At 48.1% G+C, this 20507-nt stretch overlaps 1 protein-coding gene across 13 annotated transcripts in view; it reads right to left on the bottom strand.

Annotated features, from left to right (window-relative positions):
- Nucleotides 1-20507, bottom strand: part of CEP112 (centrosomal protein 112) — a 416092-nt gene that overhangs the window by 35625 nt on the left and 359960 nt on the right. For all 13 annotated transcript variants that reach the window (XM_060134197.1, XM_060134198.1, XM_060134199.1 and 10 more), the window contains one exon: nucleotides 7035-7124. In XM_060134197.1, the coding sequence (XP_059990180.1) occupies nucleotides 7035-7124 (90 nt within the window). The remainder of the gene's footprint in view (nucleotides 1-7034; nucleotides 7125-20507) is intronic.

Consider the following 20507-nt stretch of genomic DNA (forward strand, 5'->3'; position numbering starts at 1 on the left):
AAAGATTTGTGCAGTGTTTCATGATTCAGTCTTGGTAGGTTGTATGTCCAGAAATTTCTCTGTTTCTTCTAGATTGTCCAATTTTTTGGTTTATAATTGCTCATAATAATATCTTATAATCTTTTTTGTGAGAATAATTGTAATATCTTCTCTTTCATTTTTTTCCAAAAGGATTACATACCCTTTCAGTATAATTGATAATCTAAGAGAGGACACTTTAAATGTTCTCACCACACACAAAAGTAACCGTGGGAGGTGACGGATGTGCCAATGAGCTTCACCGTGGCAATCACTTCACAAGGCATGTCGAGTCATCACGCTGTACGTTTTAAATACATACAATTTTATTTATCAACTGTACCTCAGTAAGACTGGAAAAACAAAGACTGAGGACACAAAGGGGAAAGGGCCATGTGGCAGAGGGTGCGGGCATACTGCTGCGTCGTGGTTTTCCCTGGACCACGGACCCTTTGGTGCCAGAGGCCTGGGGAAGAGCTGAGGGCCACAGACGAGCCAGGAGAAGTCTTGATAATCCTACTCACCCCAGACGAAAATTATGGAAAAAATCTGTAATCTCTATTACAAGAAAAGTCTAGAAAAGAATATGCGTAGAAAAAGTCCATCTAGAGCACGTGCAGGATGCGCGTTACAAAGCCCTGTCATCACTGCTCAGGCGTGGTGGCCTTTGAACTCTCCACCCTCAAACTCCCTGCACACACGACGCCGCTAACCCTCCCTCCGTCCCTCCTCCACTTCTTCCTTTCTTCCACAGATTCACTGAGTGCCACGTGGGCCAGGTGCTGGGCTAAATGCTGAGTGTACGGATGAAGAGGACACAGTCCCAGCTCAGGGACCCTCCCTCAAAGAACAATGTCTCCCGAGGGAGTCTGATGGGAAAACCTTTAATGGAGCTCCACAGAAAGTATGACCAGAGCACAGAGCAAAGGGGGACAGGGCAAGACTGTCCTGAGGATAAGACTCAGAAGAGCAGAGGCCCCACAAGCAATTCAATTCAACAACAAGGGCTGGGGATGCCGTAAAGATGACAGTTGGGGTCCTTACCCTCAAGGGGCTTAATGTTTAGTAGGAAACTATCTCTGGTTTTCACGACATTAAATTCTTCTGGCTCTGCTCTCATCTTTCTCACCATTCATCCCTTCTAAATCCTCTCTGGATCTTCCCCTACTTTCTCTGGCCCCTGGAACCTGGTCCAGCCCATGGTTCCGCCCACGGCCCTCTCCCCTCTCTGCTTTTCCTTGTCAATGTCATCCGTCAAGATAATTCAGAAACGTTCGCGCTTCTTTCTTAAGTTCTAGATCCAGATTTTCAACGTGGCCTCTTTCTTACCTTCTAGATTCAGACTTTCTTTCTGGGGTTCTAGTTCAGATTTTTAGCTACCTGTCTCCAAAGGAATGTTCAGCTGCCAGCATCTCAGACTCTGCCTCTAGACAATGATGCTGTTGTCCACTTGGTATTATTTTTGACATATTCCTTTCTTTTACTCTCTAAGTCTGTGTTCTATGAATTTTAAGTGAGTCTTCACATCTACTCTTTTCCTCTTCTACTACCGTTGACAATATCCAGTTCAAGCCCTTTTGATTTCTCTTGCGACTAGTGATGTGAATTTAGTGTGATCACCTACGAATTCATCTCTTTTCGTATTTTTCCTTTTATCTTCTGCTGCTGGATTAATCTTTCTAAAGGAAAGACGCAATCATCTAACACTACCCAGTTAAAGAAAAAAAATCCTCAGTGGCTGAAAACTGCTTTCTGACCAATGACCGAAGTCCCCGGCATTGTATCCAAGCTTGTTGGGTGCACAGTGCAGGGTAAGGAGTAGACAGTAACAAAGATTTGATGCTATCGCTATTTTTAGTGGATGAAACGAAGGTAGCTAACTTCCTGGGTCCTCGCCCCACTGACGCCCCCTCTGGCCAGGACGCCCCCGAGCCTGCTCCACCCCCGAACCCCTCGTCCTAGCCCAGGGTCCCCTCTCTGCTGGTGACCAGCTCACGGGGCCTCCTCCTCTGTGAAGAATTATAGCCACGCACATGGCACCTGCGTTATGTTCTCTAGTTTCTGAGGGTTCACATGCATCTTGTTTTGGCGTTCACGTGAACCCCGCGGGAGGTGCTATTACTGACATCTTAGGAGCCTGATATGGGCACCAGTTAAGTGACTTGCCCAAGACCACACGACCGGTGGTGGCAGAGGCGGACTGCTACCTGCAGTGCTTCCCGGCTGCGTCCTACTCGTCCTTGAAGCCTCTTCTGTTTCCCCTCCCTGTGTCTCGCTAGGGGTCTCAGGACAACCTCTGTTCCCTCCCCAAACACAGGGAATTACCAGATTCACCTCTGCAGAAGCATGCGCCGTGTCTAGGCCTTAACTGGATATAAAATGCCTGCTGCAAGGCTGTGCCTGGAATATATTTTAAGACACTTCAGGGTGACCTGCGCCTGTGCAGCCCAGACCTGAATGCCTGGACACACCAGGTTTAGATGAGAACCAGCCGGTGGCTGAAACACGCCGGCCAGGAAACCCGAGAGGCCCCGGCCGCAGGTGCCGGAGACACTTCCTGCCTGTCAGCAAGCACCAGGCCCTGCCTTGGGTGCTGGACCCTTTCCCGCAGGGTCGGGAAGACGGCGGGCAGTACCCAGGCTGCATTCTTCCCGCATCGTGTGAGCTGAGCCTCGAAGCCTTTGGAAGAAGAAGAACGTCTTTTAAATGCCATGACTGCAGTCTACACTTTACACCCATCTCTGCTCTGCTAGACTGTAAACTCCTTGCGGCTGGAAGGAGAACTCATCCGTGTTTCTTCTCAGTACCTGTCATGGGCCAGCACAACACGCCTGGCAAAGGCATGCAATGTGGGGTAACTGTATGACGCTGCTGTGAAATGCACGGCACGGCATTCCATTTATTAGGTCTCAAAGTATTAGTTCTTCTCACTAATTTATGTAAAAGAATCTTCTGGGAAACGGAGTGATCCATGTAATCAAAGCTACTCATACGTTCGAAACTGAAAAAGCCCAGTTCAAAGCAGGGGTTTTGTTACGTGCATATTAACATTTATATTACGTATTATACGAGGTTCAAGGCTGACATTGTTTAGCGCCTCCGTGGTAAGTATATGCTTGCTTTGCGCAGTGTTAAGAGCGCCAAGTAAAACTGTAGACTGTTTCTTTTCCTCCCTCTCTTTTCTATAATTTATCAGACCGAATTATTTTGGCAAGGGCTAGCAAATCACCTAGTCTCCCTGTGAATAATGAGACATTGTTTGTTCCCAAATAGGAGATTTATTTTTACCCACAGCCTGAACCCGAGTGATACACGCCATAGATGCATTTCACACTGTGGTCAATACAGTGGAAAATCATATCCCGGGGTGGGCCGTCCGCTTCCCCCTGCCCCGCCCCGGTTCTGCCATTGCCATGCTAGGGAAGTCGTGGCCTTTTCCAATGACTCAGTTTCCTTACGTAACGAGGAAGTCTGATCAGAGCTCTGATCTCCCCTCCTTTGCTGCAACTATGGATTCCTGCTCGGATCTTATCGGGAATTAGAAATTATTAACTCCTGGTATGGAGAAAAAGAATGATAGCTTTTAATTACTTTCCTATTTCTGGATTACAGGAAAGATATGTTTCTATAAGGCTGACTGAGAAGGAAGTTGGTCTTTTCTAATTTTATTGGTGTTATCTTGACGCTTCACAAGGGGCAAATTAACCCTTTGTAACCACGGATAAACCAGCCTTCCCTGGGCGCCCTGGTGACAGACCTGCCGAGGGTGTGGAGTTAGAGGAGAGGGTTGATGCCACTGGGGCAAGTGGTGGGCAGCTAGGGTACCACCCATCAAGACCTGATGAGAAGCAGCTTTTTGCGTTTAATTAAAAACACAACTTTTAGAATGCCTCATTCATTTTTTTGTTTTTATAAAATCAAAACACAGGAATTTTTCTTAAATGAAAAACAGAGACAGTTTCAACTTTTTTTTTTTTTTTAAGCAAGCGAGTTAAAAAAAGAAGCCCAGGAAATTGTCCTTTGTAATCCTGCCAGTTTCAATTTTGATTCTTTATGCAACTAGTATCAGGATAATAATATTTGGTTGAAATGAAAGAGAAGAAAAGTTCCAAGAAGCTGTTCTGCACACATTTTGGTTGTTTGATTGGCTGATGTCAGGCTAGCTACTGTTATTTTGCAATTGCTTTGACAGACGCAAAGAAGAAAAGAACAATTTCAACATTTTAAAATCCCTCAGTAAGCATATATAGAATCAGACCCTAAAAACTGTACATGACGATACTTCTATACTTCTAATTACTTTTGACTACCTCTATTAGTGTCGCGAATGGAAAGGTCAGATTTAGATAAAAGTTAAAGCAAATTAAATATAGATGAATAGTATTTATGAAGTGCCCATGATTTGTTCTTCAGCTTTCCTGAAACAATTGGCATTTCTGCTTAGCTACACCCTAGGATCTCGTGGAAAGAACCCAACATTTCATGGTTGCAAAGATTATGAAATATTCAGCTTTACCCATGGGTATTTCCTGACATTTCTTTGGTGAACTGGAGGCTAATAGAAGATATCAGGAATTAGCGTAAGAAACAGTCTAGAAAGCTATTGTCACTACAAAGATGAAAGCAACTTTGATGATCAAGCAGAAGCCAATGAAATAAGACTGAAGTGGTTCCTGAATCCTCCCTATTGTCCATCTGGGATTTCTTAATTTCCCTGCTCTCAATATGTTACGGAATTTTCCGTGTGAAGTTCTGCCATGAATTAGAGTGATGTCAACAAAGTTTTACCTTAAGTCATATTCTATCACAAACTGGGGAGGGCCCGGTCCTCCAGGGAGACCTGTTTCCTGCTTTTAAGAAGCTTGTCTTCTTTTAGTTCCAGGCACCCCAGCCAGCTGGGGGGTTGCAGGGAGGCTCAGATGACCTCAGTGGCAGCTGAGCCTGTGTCAGTCCCACCCGAAGGCCACACAGCCACCCAAGGACGTGTTTTCACCTGTGGCCAAATGGGCTCTGCTTCCGTCTGCTTTGCTCTTTGCTGCTCTCTGCCCACAGAGAGTTAATGGCGTTGCCCGCCGTACCGGGTGTCTGGGGCGGTATTTTTTTCCCTGACATCCTTAATAAACTCACTTTCCCTATCACTGCTAGGCAGCTTTCTAAACTAGAAATGCTGTAACTTAAAAACTGTCAAGGGGCTTCCCTGGTGGCACAGTGGTTGAGAGTCCGCCTGCCGATGCAGGGGACACAGGTTCGTGCCCCCGTCCGGGAAGATCCCACATGCCGCGGAGCGGCTGGGCCCGTGAGCCACGGCCGCTGAGTCTGCGCGTCCGGAGCCTGTGCTCCGCAACGGGAGAGGCCACGGTGGTGAGAGGCCTGCACACCGCAAAAAAAAAAAAAAAAAGAAAAAAAACCCAAAACTGTCATGAAAGGAGCAAAGATTTGGAATTCAGCTAAACCAGGGTGTGAATCCACCTGTACTGGTTACCAGCTGTGTGACCTTGGACGTGTCACTTAACCTCTCTGGGTTTTAGTGTGCCAATTGGGAAATGGGGGGGTCATACTGGCCTTACATGGTTATTATCAAGATAAATGAACTAACACGTGTAACGTTTCTTGTACAGTGTCTCTCATCTTGTGGGCCTTCAATAAATATAGTTACTATTCGTTTTTCAACCTAGAATTTCCTATTTTGTGACCCTATCATGGACTGTCCGACACAGACCCTATACAAGACATATCGTATATAGACATGATATATACATGCATGACACAAAGATGACATGTATATGATGCAGGGCATACATCAGACAGCAGGAAGGAATTACAGGAGGTCAAGTCCATTCAGTAAGTGTTACTATGTGGCACCTATTAGACGCTCACACCTGCCATTCTGTGCAATCCCTACCTTGGGGTCTTGTTTGTAAACAACTCCAGAGATGACAAAAGTTCCTCTATTCGCCTTACTTCAGGGCTTACTCTTCTGACAAGGCCGAAATGACCTAACCCAATATCCCTGCACTGAATTGACTACGACACAACCAAAGTATAAGCGTCTGCCAACACCTACAGCGGGTTCTGTCCATAAAGATTTGCGGCACTTAGAAGAATTTTAGTAATGCTGTACGCAGTAGCTGAGGACAGTGCGTTTACAAAAGGTTTCATTAAGACTCATGAAGTTTATTAATACACGGTTGACTTTTCAGTTTAAGTTTCGTTAAATTTACTTTAAATGTAAAAGAATTGGATGAAAATGATCCTGTGGTTTGAAAGTAAGATAGGTCATCGGCTATTGTCAAAGCCAGACTATTCTGGTTATACTAGATTGTTTCATCAACACACTGGAAAGAAGGAGGAGGAAATTAAAATTCAAAAGAAAACATGATCTACGTCCCTGTGTTCTGATATGAGGACGCAGCAGACACCGTTGGCTGCGTCCCCAACACATTTTCCCTCTCCCTTGTCCGGGCTGTCCTTCCTTTTATGACTCCAACGCCGGCAGGCAAACCCTAAGTGGTCCAGCCTAGTTTGGTACCCTCCAGCCTCCCGCCAGGGATTGGACGTGTGACCTGCTCTGAGCGTGTGACCTGCTCTGGCCAATGAGATGAGAAGGGAGTTGCGTACGGGGGTGCTTCTGGGAAAGGTCTCCTGACTTTGCGGAAGGGCACCCCGGAAAAGTAAGTCCCTTTTTGCCCCTGGATACTGCTAGATCTGCGCGGGATGCCTGGAGCTGCTGTGAGCACCGCGGAGCTGGCTTTGGGATGGACCCTACGTAGAGCCGCGGGAGCGCGAGAGAGGCGGAGCCAGCGACCCAGGGCTCCCTGCCCAGAGCCCACCCTACCTACAGGCTTTCTGCGACAGAGGTTAACAGGTTGCGAGGCAACAGATCCCTTTGTTGTTTACGCGCAGCAAGGGGCCGAGGATTCTGTTACTCGCGGCCAAAGCACCCGGTGGAAACAGGACACACGTGAGCTCCTGGACCTGGAGAAAGTGAACGAGCAAACCAGCCGAGCGGGCAGTACCTGCTCCTGTGATTCCAGTTCCTTGTGCTGCAGTTTTTTCTCCAAACATCGTGCTTGATTCGAGCGCTTTTCTAGCTCGTCTTGTAAAGCCTGAAACGGTATAAGATAAATACGAAAACATTAAAAATGAGCAGCCTTGGAAAACAGTTTTACCACCTGAACTGGTATCAAAAAGGCCTCAGCTCTGGTCTGTTACTGCGGCTCCAAAACCAGCCTTTTCGTTTCAGGCCCAGATGTTTTCTACTTTAGGAATAACTAGCATCAAAAACTCCAGACTCACACACCAGACACATTAGCAGGTGTCAATTCATCTTATAAAAACATCTCCTATTCCCAGCATAGACACACAAGCACGCAATAAAGTGTAGAACTATTGCTAATTAAAGTAACCCTATCAGGACACCTGAGAGGTACACCCACACTCTGAAAAGTGTCCTGATAGCTAGGAATCGTAACACTGGACCGACATGACGTTGTTCAAAATTATACTCTGGTCACTGGAGTATGTTATGGTAACCTTAAAGGCATTTTTTATTAAGCCATTGAGGATGGCATGGAATTTGAGGAAACTGTAAGAAATAGACAGAGATGAACACTTTCAGTTGCCAAGTAGCTGTTGGAAATCAAATTCAGGTTCAGGCTGGGGGAAGCCGGGAATGGAAAGATCAGTAAATATCATTGTATCCATTACTACTTTAAGTAAAGAGGTGAACTAGAAAAGAAACAGGATCCATTCAAACAATCTGATGTTAATTATAGATATAGCACGTGGGAAATGACGGTGAACAGAACACACTCTCAAAGAGTGACTGCAAAGATGCTAAACGAATTCTCAAAATAAAATTCATTCAATTAAGACTCCTGAGTTTCTGCTCTAGGCGAAGGACTGTGGCACGTATTCCAAATAAAGCGGTGAAAGAAAACAGACGAAACACATTCCCTGCTCTCACGGAGCTTCTGCTGTACTGGGGCAGACAATAAGCAAACGGTGAGCATAATGTATGTCAGTGGTAAGTGCGGAGGGAAAACACTGCGGGGAAGGAGGCTATCCTGGAACGTGGTGAGGAGGGGTGTTGCAGTCTTAAACAGATGGCCCAAGACAACCTAACTGAGCCAAACCTGAAGGAGAAGAGCGAGCAGGTCACAGAGACACGTGCAGGAAGAACCTTCCAGGCAGGGACCCCTGCACATACCGGGGGTCGAGTCACGTCAGGCCCGTGAAGCCTCAAGGGCACTTGAGGACTTCAGGCTTTATTCGAGGTAGACGGGGGCTCCTGGAGGGCTGTGGGCAGGGTTGCTTTGGTTGCCGTGAAAAACAGATGGAAGAGGGACACGGGCAGAGGCAGAGAGGCAGGGTCGAGGCCGTGAAAACACACCGGGAAAGGGTGGTGGAGAACTGGACCAGCCGGGGGCGAGGCAGCGGCAGCTTCCCAGTCTGTCTGAAGATAGAGATCGCGGCTCCAGGGAAAGGACGCAGAGCATGAAAAGTAAAAAAAGAGAAGAGACTCCGGGATTTGGGCTTGAGCAGGTAGAAGACTGCAGTTGGGGAGGTTCGGGACGGGAGGGACCGGTGTGGGGGAGAAGGTCGGACTCAGCCTGCAGTACGTCGAGTGCGGGATGCCTGTTCCACATCCAAGCCGGGATGCTGGGCAGCAGCTGGGGGAAGAGTCTGCAGTTCAGACACGATGTCTCGGTTTGTATCCACTAAAAATTCTTTCAGTGCAATTCCAGCCTTTTCTCCACGCAGACAGAGACCGTGGTTCTTACCTTTTTCTGGAGTTCTAGCTCCACTGGAGCGTCTGGCAAATGCCGTGTGGTCACTCCCCACGTGGAAAACAGTGCTTATTATTTTGTCTGTGATTTCAGGGAGTCCAGTTGCCTGAAGCCTGTCCCTGGATGGACCCCAGGCTAAGAACCTCTATTTATGAGTATAGGGCTTCCCTGGTGGCACAGTGGTTGAGAGTCCGCCTGCCGATGCAGGGGACGCGGGTTCGTGCCCCGGTCCGGGAAGATCCCACATGCCGCGGAGCGGCTGGGCCCGTGAGCCATGGCCACTGAGCCTGCGCGTCCGGAGCCTGTGCTCCGCAACGGGAGAGGCCACGACAGTGAGAGGCCCGCGTACCGCAAAAAAAAAACAAACAAAAAAACTCAAAAAAAAAAATCAGTTTAAAAAATGGAAAGTAACCAAGTAATATCCCACTTTCCAAAAAGTGAAAGTGTATCAGACTAAAGGAAAAGGACAGCTGTTCCTGGACTCATATTCTAAAAAGTTATTAGGTCATGAGATGTTCATCCTCAGTTTGCCAGAGGCCTGTATGAACACAACCACAACTACTGAGCGAGCACAAGAAGGACCTTTCTTTTAAGTTGTGGCTTCTTTATTCAAAAACCTTCCAATTTGACAGTTGACACACCCACAAAACAGAACTTTTACTTTATTCCTGAGAAAAGCCCAAGACCATTAGAGCATGGAATGTCCAACACTGGGTCAAAATCTAAACAAAATCCAACTTGAATGGCCACGCTGTTTATTCTGCACAAGTAGGCCCCGCCTCAGCTCTGCTGTGTGAACTTGCATCACTGCGGAAAGACAGTTCTTCTCTCCCAGTTAAACCTGCCTTTAAATGCCATGCAAGTGGGCTTGCTGGGCCTGGCCACCCTCAGCTGGCTCTCGGAGAACTTCGTGGGGACTGTGAACAAAGAATGACATTTTCCACAAGAAAAACGTACATGACATAAGCAGCTCTACAAGAACAACGAGGGCAGGCCACACTCTTTAAAAGGGAGCCGGTTATAGGATAATTTGATTTGTTTATTTAAAATATGAAAGTAGTGAGAGCACATTAAAGTGTAAAAGATTTGACAGTTTCATGGACTCTCCAGGGTGAGGAGAAGCCAGGGTAGCTAATGTGCCCAGAGGGGCACCTGTGATGGTCCCAGAGCTCTGCTGTTCGTCGGAGAAAGAGTATTATAGTCAACGCTATTTCCATAAAACTTATAAACATGGTTCGAGGCCAGCTGCTCAACTCGTAAAGCCACTCATTAAGGACTTCTAAAAACCAAAGTATCGGGGCTTCCCTGGTGGCGCAGTGGTTAAGAATCCGCCTGCCAATGCAGGCGACGCGGGTTCGAGCCCTGGTCCTGGAAGATCCCACATGCCGCGGAACGACTTAGCCCATGCGCCACAACTACTGAGCCTGCGCTCTAGAGCCTGCGAGTCACAACTACTGAGCCCACGTGCCTAGAGCCCGTGCTTCCCAAGAGAAGCCACCGCCATGGGAAGCCCACGCACCGCAACGAAGAGTAGCACCCGCTCACCACAACTAGAGAAAGCCCGCGCGCAGCAACGAAGACCCAAGGCAGCCAAAACAAAACAAAACAAAACAAAACAAAACACCGAAGTATCTCTCATAGGCCTTAAACAAAACATGAAATGATGGCAGATACATGCCTTTTAATAATGGACACATGAAATGCAAGTTCGTTTGAATTATAAGTGGTTAAAAAGTTATTTAATACAGGAAAACTTCATTGGAAAGGAGAAAGACTGGGCTGTAATGATACACAAGATATAGTCAGAGCGTCCCTAGTGTACAAGGCATGACAGAGGCTTTCAGACTTAGGATTTAGCACAAGTTTTTCTAGAGATTTCTGACCTTGTCTTTGGCCAAACTCTCAGCCAGGTCCTCCCCTCATCTGAGGGTGGGACTGGGGGGTGGGCGTCCATCTGGCCGGCCGAGCACGCAGACTTGTCTCATAACCCGGGACACCTGCACTGCAGGGTCTCACCAGACGGCATGATCTCAAACTCCCCACTTTCCCATCTTTACCAAAAACCTCAGTTGTGAGAAATGTGGAAAAATCCACTTGCAGATCGAAACAGAATCAGTAGCACAGAAGTCACCTTTCTCCTGAATCGCACATTCTACAGAACCGTGCCCTCCACTTTTTAGGAGTTTTCAGGCCGGTTCTCACTGACTTGAGATTCGGTGTGTCTTCCGTGCACCCTGCCTCATTCTGTGTTGCCAGGTCGTGGCTCACGCTTGTGTCTGGCTTGGTCACAAGTCACCACGAGGTCGGAGGTACATCTTCTGGGCCAGCCATCCGTATGAGGGCCGAAGCGTAAACGGCTCCTTCCCTGAGTGCTGGCCCATAGAACGTGTTCTCCCGGAAGTGGGACCTTGAATGGTGCAGGTTCTTTTATTTGAAGGGACTGGATTAAATCAGATGTAAGCGAAAAAGATTGCGGATGAAGTTTTGCCCTATTTAAGTATAAAACTGGGGTTCTCAAAGTCGTTGATTTTGCGTTAAGTCTGTGGTCAGGAGTCAAGGAAGCTGACGAACCTCTGCTGGGTGAGACACAGGAGGGGCCTCACCAGCGGCAACTCCGCGTAGCCAAGGAGATGAGCGAGGAAGAAAAGCAGAGTGTATGAAAGACACTGCCAAGAAGGAGCCAGTCCCGCAAACTGTTAAAAACTGGTGAAGCCGGGTGGTGGGTAGATGGGGATTCTGCATATTATTCTCCCTACTTTTGCGTATGTTTGAAAGTTTCCATAATAAAGAAAAAAAGAATTTTTAAAGCTTTTTCTAGTTAAAAAACATGAAGTCACCATATCCTTCCTTTCATGAGGTTTGAATTTACTGTTTTACTTCAGAAAAAACAGATGATTCATTCGTCCTTCAGTGAATAGGCGGGATGTGTAAGGATTTCCCCATGTATATTTTGGAAGCAGGGAGTGGGGTGTTCATATTTTGACCTAAGGAGAAGATAACAGGAAAGGGAAGGCTTACTTATATTTTTATTGAGATACAATTTACTTATGGTAAAACTCTAAAATTTCTTAAAAAAATGGTGATGGTCTGTTTTCCATTTAAAACATGTCATATGATTTAAAAGTTTGTGTCATAAGATATCTGTTTCAGATCATAAAATCTTGCTTATAAACCATCTTCCACTGATTGGTTTATCCATCAAACCGAAATGACACCCGACCTGTGACTACAGTGAAGAGACACAAATTATGAAAGGGAAGGAAGCAGAACTCTCATTTAAACCTTAACTGCCTTTTTAACAATGCCCAAGGTTACAAATGGTGCTGACAATATTTCTGATCAGTAGGTTTCCTTTGACAGGTAAATTGACACAGAAACAGCAAATGCTTTTCTTTCTACTACTGCTAACCGAAAGGTAAGGGAAAATTAAATAAAACAATAAAATCTCATTACTTTTCTTAAAAAAAAGCACATCTTAAACAATTGGGATCCAGCAAAAAGCCCAAGCCCTGTGCCCCGGATGAGGAGACACAAATCTGGGGTTAGGGGAGGTGACACAAGAGCAGAGAGTGGCGTTTTGACTAGGGGGCCTTGCTGGCTGTTTACACGGGCCCCTGTGACTCCTTTTTTCATTTTATTTTATTTTTAAGTAGGCTAAACCTACTAACAAAAGCAACAAGTCTTCTTCAGCTGAAATGCCGGTCAAGATTTCTTTTAAAGTGATTTCTTCAGACCTACCCAGAATGAATAACAAACCGTAAAAACGTTTTATTAGTGATTCTGTAGAACCGAGAACAGGTTTGTGCTCTAGAGGTAAAGTCACTGAACTAGAACCAGTTACTGCCGAGGCCACTAACATATTCAAAACACAATAGTGTAATTTTTTTCCTCTAGGGCTTCCATTCAGGCTTTTAATTTTTTCACACTCCATGCAAGTACCTTTTCTTTTCTTTTTTTAACCCTCGTAAGTCAGCCTCTCGTGGTACTGGTATGAAGAAAAGGGGTTTCAATACATATGATACTCTTCACATGAGGCAAAATTCCTTTCCGGTGAAAAATTTTTAGTTGTTGCAACAAACCGCAGGAATGAGAAATTGCACTTTGATATGAGCTATTTTATAGTATTTATTAGGCTACTGATTCAACAGAAAAGGCAAAAGTATTGCAGCCAATATAAAAAACAAGAGTAGCACTTTCACCAAAGAATACGAAAGTTTTCGCTTTCCCTCTCTTTTCTTCTCTCTCTCACCTACTTTCAGGCCTTTAAAATTTCCTAAAAACCTTCCCTTAAAAGTCTTAAAACTGCACTTTTTAAAAAGTTAGTGTTTCCCAGTCTTCACAGAGGTTCCAGGAAAAGAAATCACGTTATTCCAAAACTTGGATGGTCTAAGGAAGCTGGAAGGTCCTAACACACCTCGTTAATGTTCCCCAGTCACACACAGACCGTCCTGACATCACCCACGTCTCCTCTGGGAGTGGTCAGTGCATCTGTACTCAGGAAATTCAAAGCACATTTGCCCTACTGCGTCCCTCCAGACAGCTTCACTTGCGAACACATTCTTATCTCGGGTGGTAGGAATCTAGGATCAAGTTCAAGAAGCCCGGCTACGATGTTTCAGGATCTCAGAGGAATTTCCTCATTCAGCCTGTGTGATAAGCATTTGCACTGCAGTCAGTCTCTGCAGAACAGAGGCCGCCCCTCCTCTGCGTGAGCCCAGGGAATGCGGAGCGCCCGTAAGTCACTGGTTTAAATTTTTGCTTACTTACACGTCTAATCGTTCACACGTGCAGTCCCCTGCGCCTGCAGCATCATTCCAACCCCTGCCAACAGACGTGAATTTCTACCCCGTTGGACCTGAAGTCGTATTTCTCACTAAGTCAGTATGTCCCCTATATGATAACGTATTTATGAATTGTGAATTCATCTGACTTCCCCCCTGCATCTTAGACTATGAGCTTCACAAGGGTAACGCTCCTGCCCATATTTTTAAAGTGATCTCTGAAATGCTTAGTAAAGTGTTGGGACTATGGTAATAGTAGTTACTGGTGACATGAACCACTTATATAAAGAACAAGCTGCTTTTCATTGAAAACAGTTGGGGTGTTCCTGCTAAAACTTCTCCAGATTTCATTCCCCCCCTCAAATTACATAACTACCTTCCTTACTGTGTCCCTGGCTAAAAATGTCTGAGGTTTACCCAGTCTGCTCCCTCAACTGTCCAAAGGGGTGTCCCTTCTTGTTTCCTCAAGGGAGGGCATCCATCAGTGCCCTCATTTCTCTTTTCAAATTCTAAGGGGTTGGTCACAACTAGCGGACATTTAGTCCTGTCCAAAATGGCCATTGAGACGCTGGTCCAGGCCCAAAGGTCCTTGGTGTTTGCGCCTATCAAAACGTCCGCTGGATTCTAACAGCCCGTTACATTTCTTTACACTTTGGTTGACAGGATAGATGTATTGAAGGTACTATCACGTCTCATTGGTCCCATCATTGTGCTGTGGCGGCAGCTGCCAGCGATGCCCCCTCGGGGCCGGGCACGGGGGCAGGGGGACGGGCGGGGCCCAACTCCTACAGAGTCGCGGGGTTCATATTAAGTATGTGCACCAAGAGGAGACCTAAAGCTAGAGAAACGCGCAGAGGATGGCAAGTCGGGGCTGGGATCTCGCGGCGCATGGTGCGTCGACACGTCGCCGGGCATCTGGTGGAGGGTGGAGTTTGAAGGGAGGAGCCTGGCCCAGCCTCCACGTAACATGGGCAGTGACAGAGCACTGGCTCTGGAGGAGCGAGGACAGGCGTGCTCTCCTGATACACGGCAGTGTGACCGCCACCGTGAGGGGACGCCAGGCATCTGATTAAGCCTCCCACCGCTGCCCCATTGCCAGGGGTTAACGGGAGACGTTCTCTTGAATCAGTGTCCCGTAGATGGACCACCCTGGGGGGCCACAAGGAGCACCTGCTGCTCTTTGGAGGGGTTTCAGTGGGTGTGACCCCCATACGTACCTGCTAGTCAGCGTGGGCCGCCGTGCCCTCAGCTGCTGCCCAGCTACCGGCTGACCCAGCCCAGCCAAATGGGGTGCGGAATCCCTCAGACATTAGCAAGGTTCCCCTACCAGTAAACCAGTCATCACTGGTCAGATGGCTACAAAAGAACAAAAGTAGCCCTTCTTCTGTTGCTTGGCAATATAACACCTTTATCTGGAAGTTCTCAGGGGAATATGGCGGCAATAGTATACTCACAAAAAGAAAAGCCAGTGCTACATGATGCTGGTTTCTGTCACCGTTTCCACTTTTATAACAGGAAGAGGAGTAAAAGGCACTGACACCACGAAGAGGCGGGGCTCTGCAGTGCCTGATGGACGACTAGTTGGGACCTGGATAACACGACAATCATTCCAGACGGGACCAGAAAGCATCCGCACAAGGTGGACGCTGAAGGGGAGATAAGGAAACACGACAGGTTAAAAGGACACGCAGAGAAGAATCAAACGCAAAGCCATGGAAGAACTCTCTCCGTGATATTCGTGATGAAGGAGTCCTGATGATGCTGGCAGAAAGAACTCACTGAAGAGGCAAGTCAACCCAATGTCATCGCATGGAATTGAAATTCCAGATGAGTATAAAGGGACCAGATGCAGAAGACCATTTCCTGGGGACGATTCAGGTGCTCAAGACAATGAAAGAATGCTTATTTGCACGGCTTGTGACACTGTTCGCTCCTTAGGTGCCAGGCACACTATTCAGTGACAACACCTCCAAGCGGCACCGACACAGGTCACGCACGTATGGACTGTGAGCTGCTGTGTGACGCTACACTGCGCCTCTGATGGACCCTTTAACCGTGAACAGGCAAAAGTACACTTACGGATACATACACGAGAACACACTTGCATTTGCACAGGGAAGAAGGCTCAGTGTTAACCCTTCATCGTGCAGACGGGTTTCAAGATTGCAACCATGACTGCCATTCAACTACTCAGCCTAACGCAGTTGTAAGAGGATGCCTGTTTCACCTTTCACAATCACTGTGGCGAAAAATACCTTCTTTGGGTCTAACGTGGGGGTGTATGACAACGGAAAGTAACACCTGTACACCTGTAAGCGTGCATGCGTGCTGTTTAAACTTCCATTTGTGCCTTTGGAAGATGAAAATGACACTTTGGAGTACGCTGTGGAGAAGGCGGAAGAAAAATCAGATGACCAAATAGGTCGTGTTGAGGGTGTATGTCCGTGGAAGGACTGGCAGGGCAGAAGACCAGACGCCCCAAGAGTGCAGCAGAAACCTGGAATGTTCCCACATCAGCACTAAACGGTGACCACAGGACAGACAGCCCAGCAGAAGCTGGCGGTAGCGCATCACCCTTCCAGTGGAGATTTCCTGAAGCGCTGACAGACAAACGGCAAAGTCGCGACAAGCTGTCACCCAGGTTCCTGGTGCTCACACTCAAGTACAGCTCCAGCTTCACAACAACACTGACAAGATCAAATTCATACAACCGAAACTGTACACGATATTATCTAACACATACAACGCCAACAGTCGGGTCCATACGTACTTGAGAGTAATTGCTCATCCGCTTAAGAGTAACCCTGCTGATTCATGATGAGGAAGAACAACAATAAACGTAAAATCCAAAATCCACCACGAATGACAATAAAAATAACGTCAATAAAATTTTAACCAGGTTAAATGTTTGTATTATTTAGTGAATCATGGACCCAGTGGCCGTTCTGGACAGGACCACGTGCCCTGCAAGGCCCGGCCACACTGCTGACCCCTCCCTTTCTGCCGAGACTCTCTCGGCGTCTCGTCTCTCCCCGCTGCCCGCTGGAAACTGGTCCCCTTGCGCGCGTTGTTCGGGGGAACGGACGTCGGCTCTGGGGAGACACTCTTCAGGCCCCTTCAGTCCTGATGCTCCTTTTTCCCATGACGGCCACATTTCTCAAGCATTTTACTCCGTGACCCAGATTCTCGCCCATCAGCTACCATTTTCCTCACCTGGAGCCTGACTTTGGTCTCCACACCTTATTAAACTTGCTCTCTGCAGGGTCCGCAGTGAAGCTTTCCTTGCCAACGCGATGGCCTTTCTCGCATCTCTGCCTGCCTCGACCTTTCTGCTGCCCTGAGCGCTGCGAGAGCCCCTCCTTCCAGGGCTGCTCCGAGGCCACGAGGCCCTGGCGACCCTCCTCCTCCTCCAGCGCTTTGCTCATCCTCCTGTTCTGCCCTTTAAATTGTGGATCTTTCCCGAACCAGGTTCTCGTCGCTCCATTTTCCCCTCTAAACAGTCTTCTTTAGACAATCCATTTCATACATTAATAAAAGTGTGTCTATGATCTGAACGTATACCAGGCCCCGTGTCAAACGTTACCCTGCGAAAGCACTGGCTCCTGTGTATATGGCAGATTTATAAAGGAATAGTTACATCGTGTAAACAGCACCAAAGAGAGGTCTTGGCAAGCATGGAGGAAGGCCGGACGTGGGGAGGAAGACGAGCGGGGAGGCGAGCTGCGGCCGCGGGAGGCGCAGGGAAGGCGTCCGCACAGATTCACTGCAGAGGGCAAGGCGTGGCCACACGGGGGCAGGCTGCTGATGGCACACGGGGCCTGGCATGCGGACGGTGGGCCTGGAACCAACTAGCAGAGGCAGCCTGGGCTCCCGAGACGGGCCTCGGGGGCCTCGGGGGCTATGCATTCTGTCCTGCAGTAAAGGGAACCACCGAAGGGCCCAGGGTGACCAGCTGGACGGATCAGGAAGAACATCCAGGTGACAGCGTGGCAAGCGGAAGTGCTTTCAGAGCCTCGGCCAGGCACACGTGCGCGTCCACGGGACCAGCCGGGGAAAGAGCGTGCCTCCGCGCTGCGTGTCAGCGTGCGAGAAAACTGTGCTCGAAGCCTCACGACCGTCTGTGCCGAGGCTGGGCACAGGGATTTTGCCGAGGGTTAGGAATACAGAATGAGGCAGAACGGCAAGTTTCAGGTCAGTGAGAGATGTTGCGGAAACCCTAAAAAAATCAAAAGAAATTTAAAAAGCACAATTTTCCGACTGTCTTGTGCAGGACCATCTGCCTTAGGAGTTGCCCCTGTCAGAGCCGGGGGACCATCACGAGGCCACCTCGATAGCACGAGGGGTGTGGGGCTGGCTTGGATACGAGTTGGGGAGAAGGGCTGGGCCTGGGGCGGGGGGGGGGGCACGCGGGGATGGGAGGAGAGCCAGAGCCAGAACCTCGGGGCTTGGTAAGAGCGCGCCGGCGCGGGTACGAGAGAGGAGGGTTAAAGCAGGACCCCAGCATCGGTGGCGAGCAGCCGTCACCCACCAAGGCGGGGAACACGGTAGAAAAAAAACATATGGACAAGAAGAGAGAAAAATAAGTTCCTCGGCGACACACGTTCAGAAGCAACGTGACGGCAGGGCCTTGAACAGGAGAACACGGGGCCGAGGAAGACACAGCTCGGGGGCGGAGCGACCGTGCGCGGACACCTGCCCGGTAACCGCGGGTCCACTGGGGCCTTCCTGCCGCCGATCCCCGAGCTCAGCCGCGCTCCCATCACCTCACGAGTCCTCCCTCCACCTGCTTCTCACCCGCGCGCTTCTCACCGGCTGTCAGCAGCGTCACGCCAAACCCACCGAGCTCAAGACGCAGCTCAGGGCACCCCAGCAGCTTGCCCGGCTGCCCTCTGGTCGGCGACGCAGCCTCCTCCCCGCGCCCCGGTTTAACGCGCACAGTCCGCGGGGCGTCACCCCACGCGCGGTGACCGCGCCCGCCACCCACCGGGGGCCCAGCCCCGCCTCGCCCGGGGCCTTGGCGCTTCTCCCCGCCTCGCCTGCAACACTCTTCTTCTCCCTGTACGCCCTGCTACCTCCCTTCAGAAGCCTCCAGTGACCTGGAACGACTCGGTTCGGTTGTACTATGTTTAGACTTTAACGCGATCCATTAAAATGTAGGAAAACAGGAAGAAAACGTTCCTAAGTCACACATTCAACTGTAACAATGATGCCAATGGTTTGCCTCTTACAGTATGACGTCAAAAAAGAAATTATGGGTTGAATTACATCCCTGCCAAAAGATATGTTTAAGTCCTAACCCACAGAACCTCAAAATGTGACCTTGTTTGGACACAGGCTGCTGCAGATGTAATTAGTTAAGATGAAGTCATACTGGAGCAGGTGGGCCCTGCATGCAATCTGACAGGTGTTCTTATGAGAAGAGGAGAAACACCCAGGAAGAGCTGGGCCACGTGACAATGGACGTGGAGACTGGAGTGAGCCACCTACAAGCTAAGGAGCCCCAAAGATCGCGGAGGACCCGGGAAGGGAACAGAGGCAAGGCAGGAGCCTTCAGAGGGAGCCCGGCCCTGCTTGAGCTCAGACTTCTAGCCTCCAGAACTGTCAGACAACAGCTTTCTGTCTGAAGCCCCCCAGTGTGTGTTACTTTGTTATGGCAGCCCTAGGAAACTAATATACATGGCAAGAAAATTCCCTTGTTTTACATATTTTCTCTCTGAAACTCTACCCTGCCTCCACTCCTCTCGTACTACCCAGTTCTACACCTCATTTCACCCATGTAAGGACCAAGAGTATTCTCATTATGAGCCAATCTGGAAAACCGCATTAGGAGAGTATCACTGCTATTATATGTGCTCGCTGGTTTTCCTGTAACTGTGTGTACACAGTCCTGTCAGGTTACGAAGCAGCCCATTCCAATATCACACATGATGGAGACAATTCCTAAGACGTGAACGTAGAGATTCTTAGGTGAGCCTTTCTGGCACTCCCATTCAGAGAGGAGATGGAAATTATATGTATGCCAGGTAAAGTGTTTTTTCTTCTCTTTTTCTTTTTCACCCTTAGCATACTGCACTATGTGGGGCCAATACTTATGAAGGAGGAAGTTTAAAACCTTCCGTTTAAACCACTTAGAGCGAGAGGGTTTGCAAAGACCCTGCTTAATGTTCAGCTGACACACTGTCAGAAACGTTTATCGTGCAGCCTTCTGAAGTGTATTCCACTTCCTTTCGGTTACTGAGGCTTGGACTGCAGTCAGTTATCGGCAACAAAGCATACACACGATAGCGTTTTTACAGTCACTCTTTCAGTTTGATTTCCGAACTACTAAGCAAAATTCAATTCTCTGATCAGAAAAATGATTAGTGAGCTAGTTTCATGCTGAATGCACAACACAGCTGATTTCTGAGGTCACTTTTATATGGATCTGGAGACAGTGTAAGGGGCTTAGAGATGTCACTTAAGTGTTTAGCATCTTCGGATATAAAAATGTGCCCCTTGACTTTAGGCTCTAATTCTTTCAGTGCAAATTAGGAAACAGCGACTTACATTATTGAGACTTCTCTGGCAGCTTAATTCCTAATATAAATATCTTGGCATTGACTACACCTCCAGCTCACATTTGTGCAAGAGGAAGCAAAACTCTTTCTAGATAATTCAACTGAATGATATTTTTTAAAATACATACAATGTGTTAGACATCATGCAGGAAGCAAAATGCGGCATAAGCCACGGTCTCACCTTTTAAGGCGCTCGCACTGTCTTAGAAGGTATGTGATAAGGACAAAAAGCAGGCGAGTTCTGTAAGTGTCTTAAGTGTCCAATTGAGAGAACAAAAGGAAAAGGGAAGGACACAGGAAGAAGTTCCACGACGACGGATGAATGCAGAAGGTGGGACTTTCTACAGGCCAGCTGACCGGGC

The sequence above is a fragment of the Lagenorhynchus albirostris genome, chromosome 20, assembly GCF_949774975.1.
Source record: "Lagenorhynchus albirostris chromosome 20, mLagAlb1.1, whole genome shotgun sequence".
Lineage (NCBI taxonomy): Eukaryota > Metazoa > Chordata > Mammalia > Artiodactyla > Delphinidae > Lagenorhynchus > Lagenorhynchus albirostris.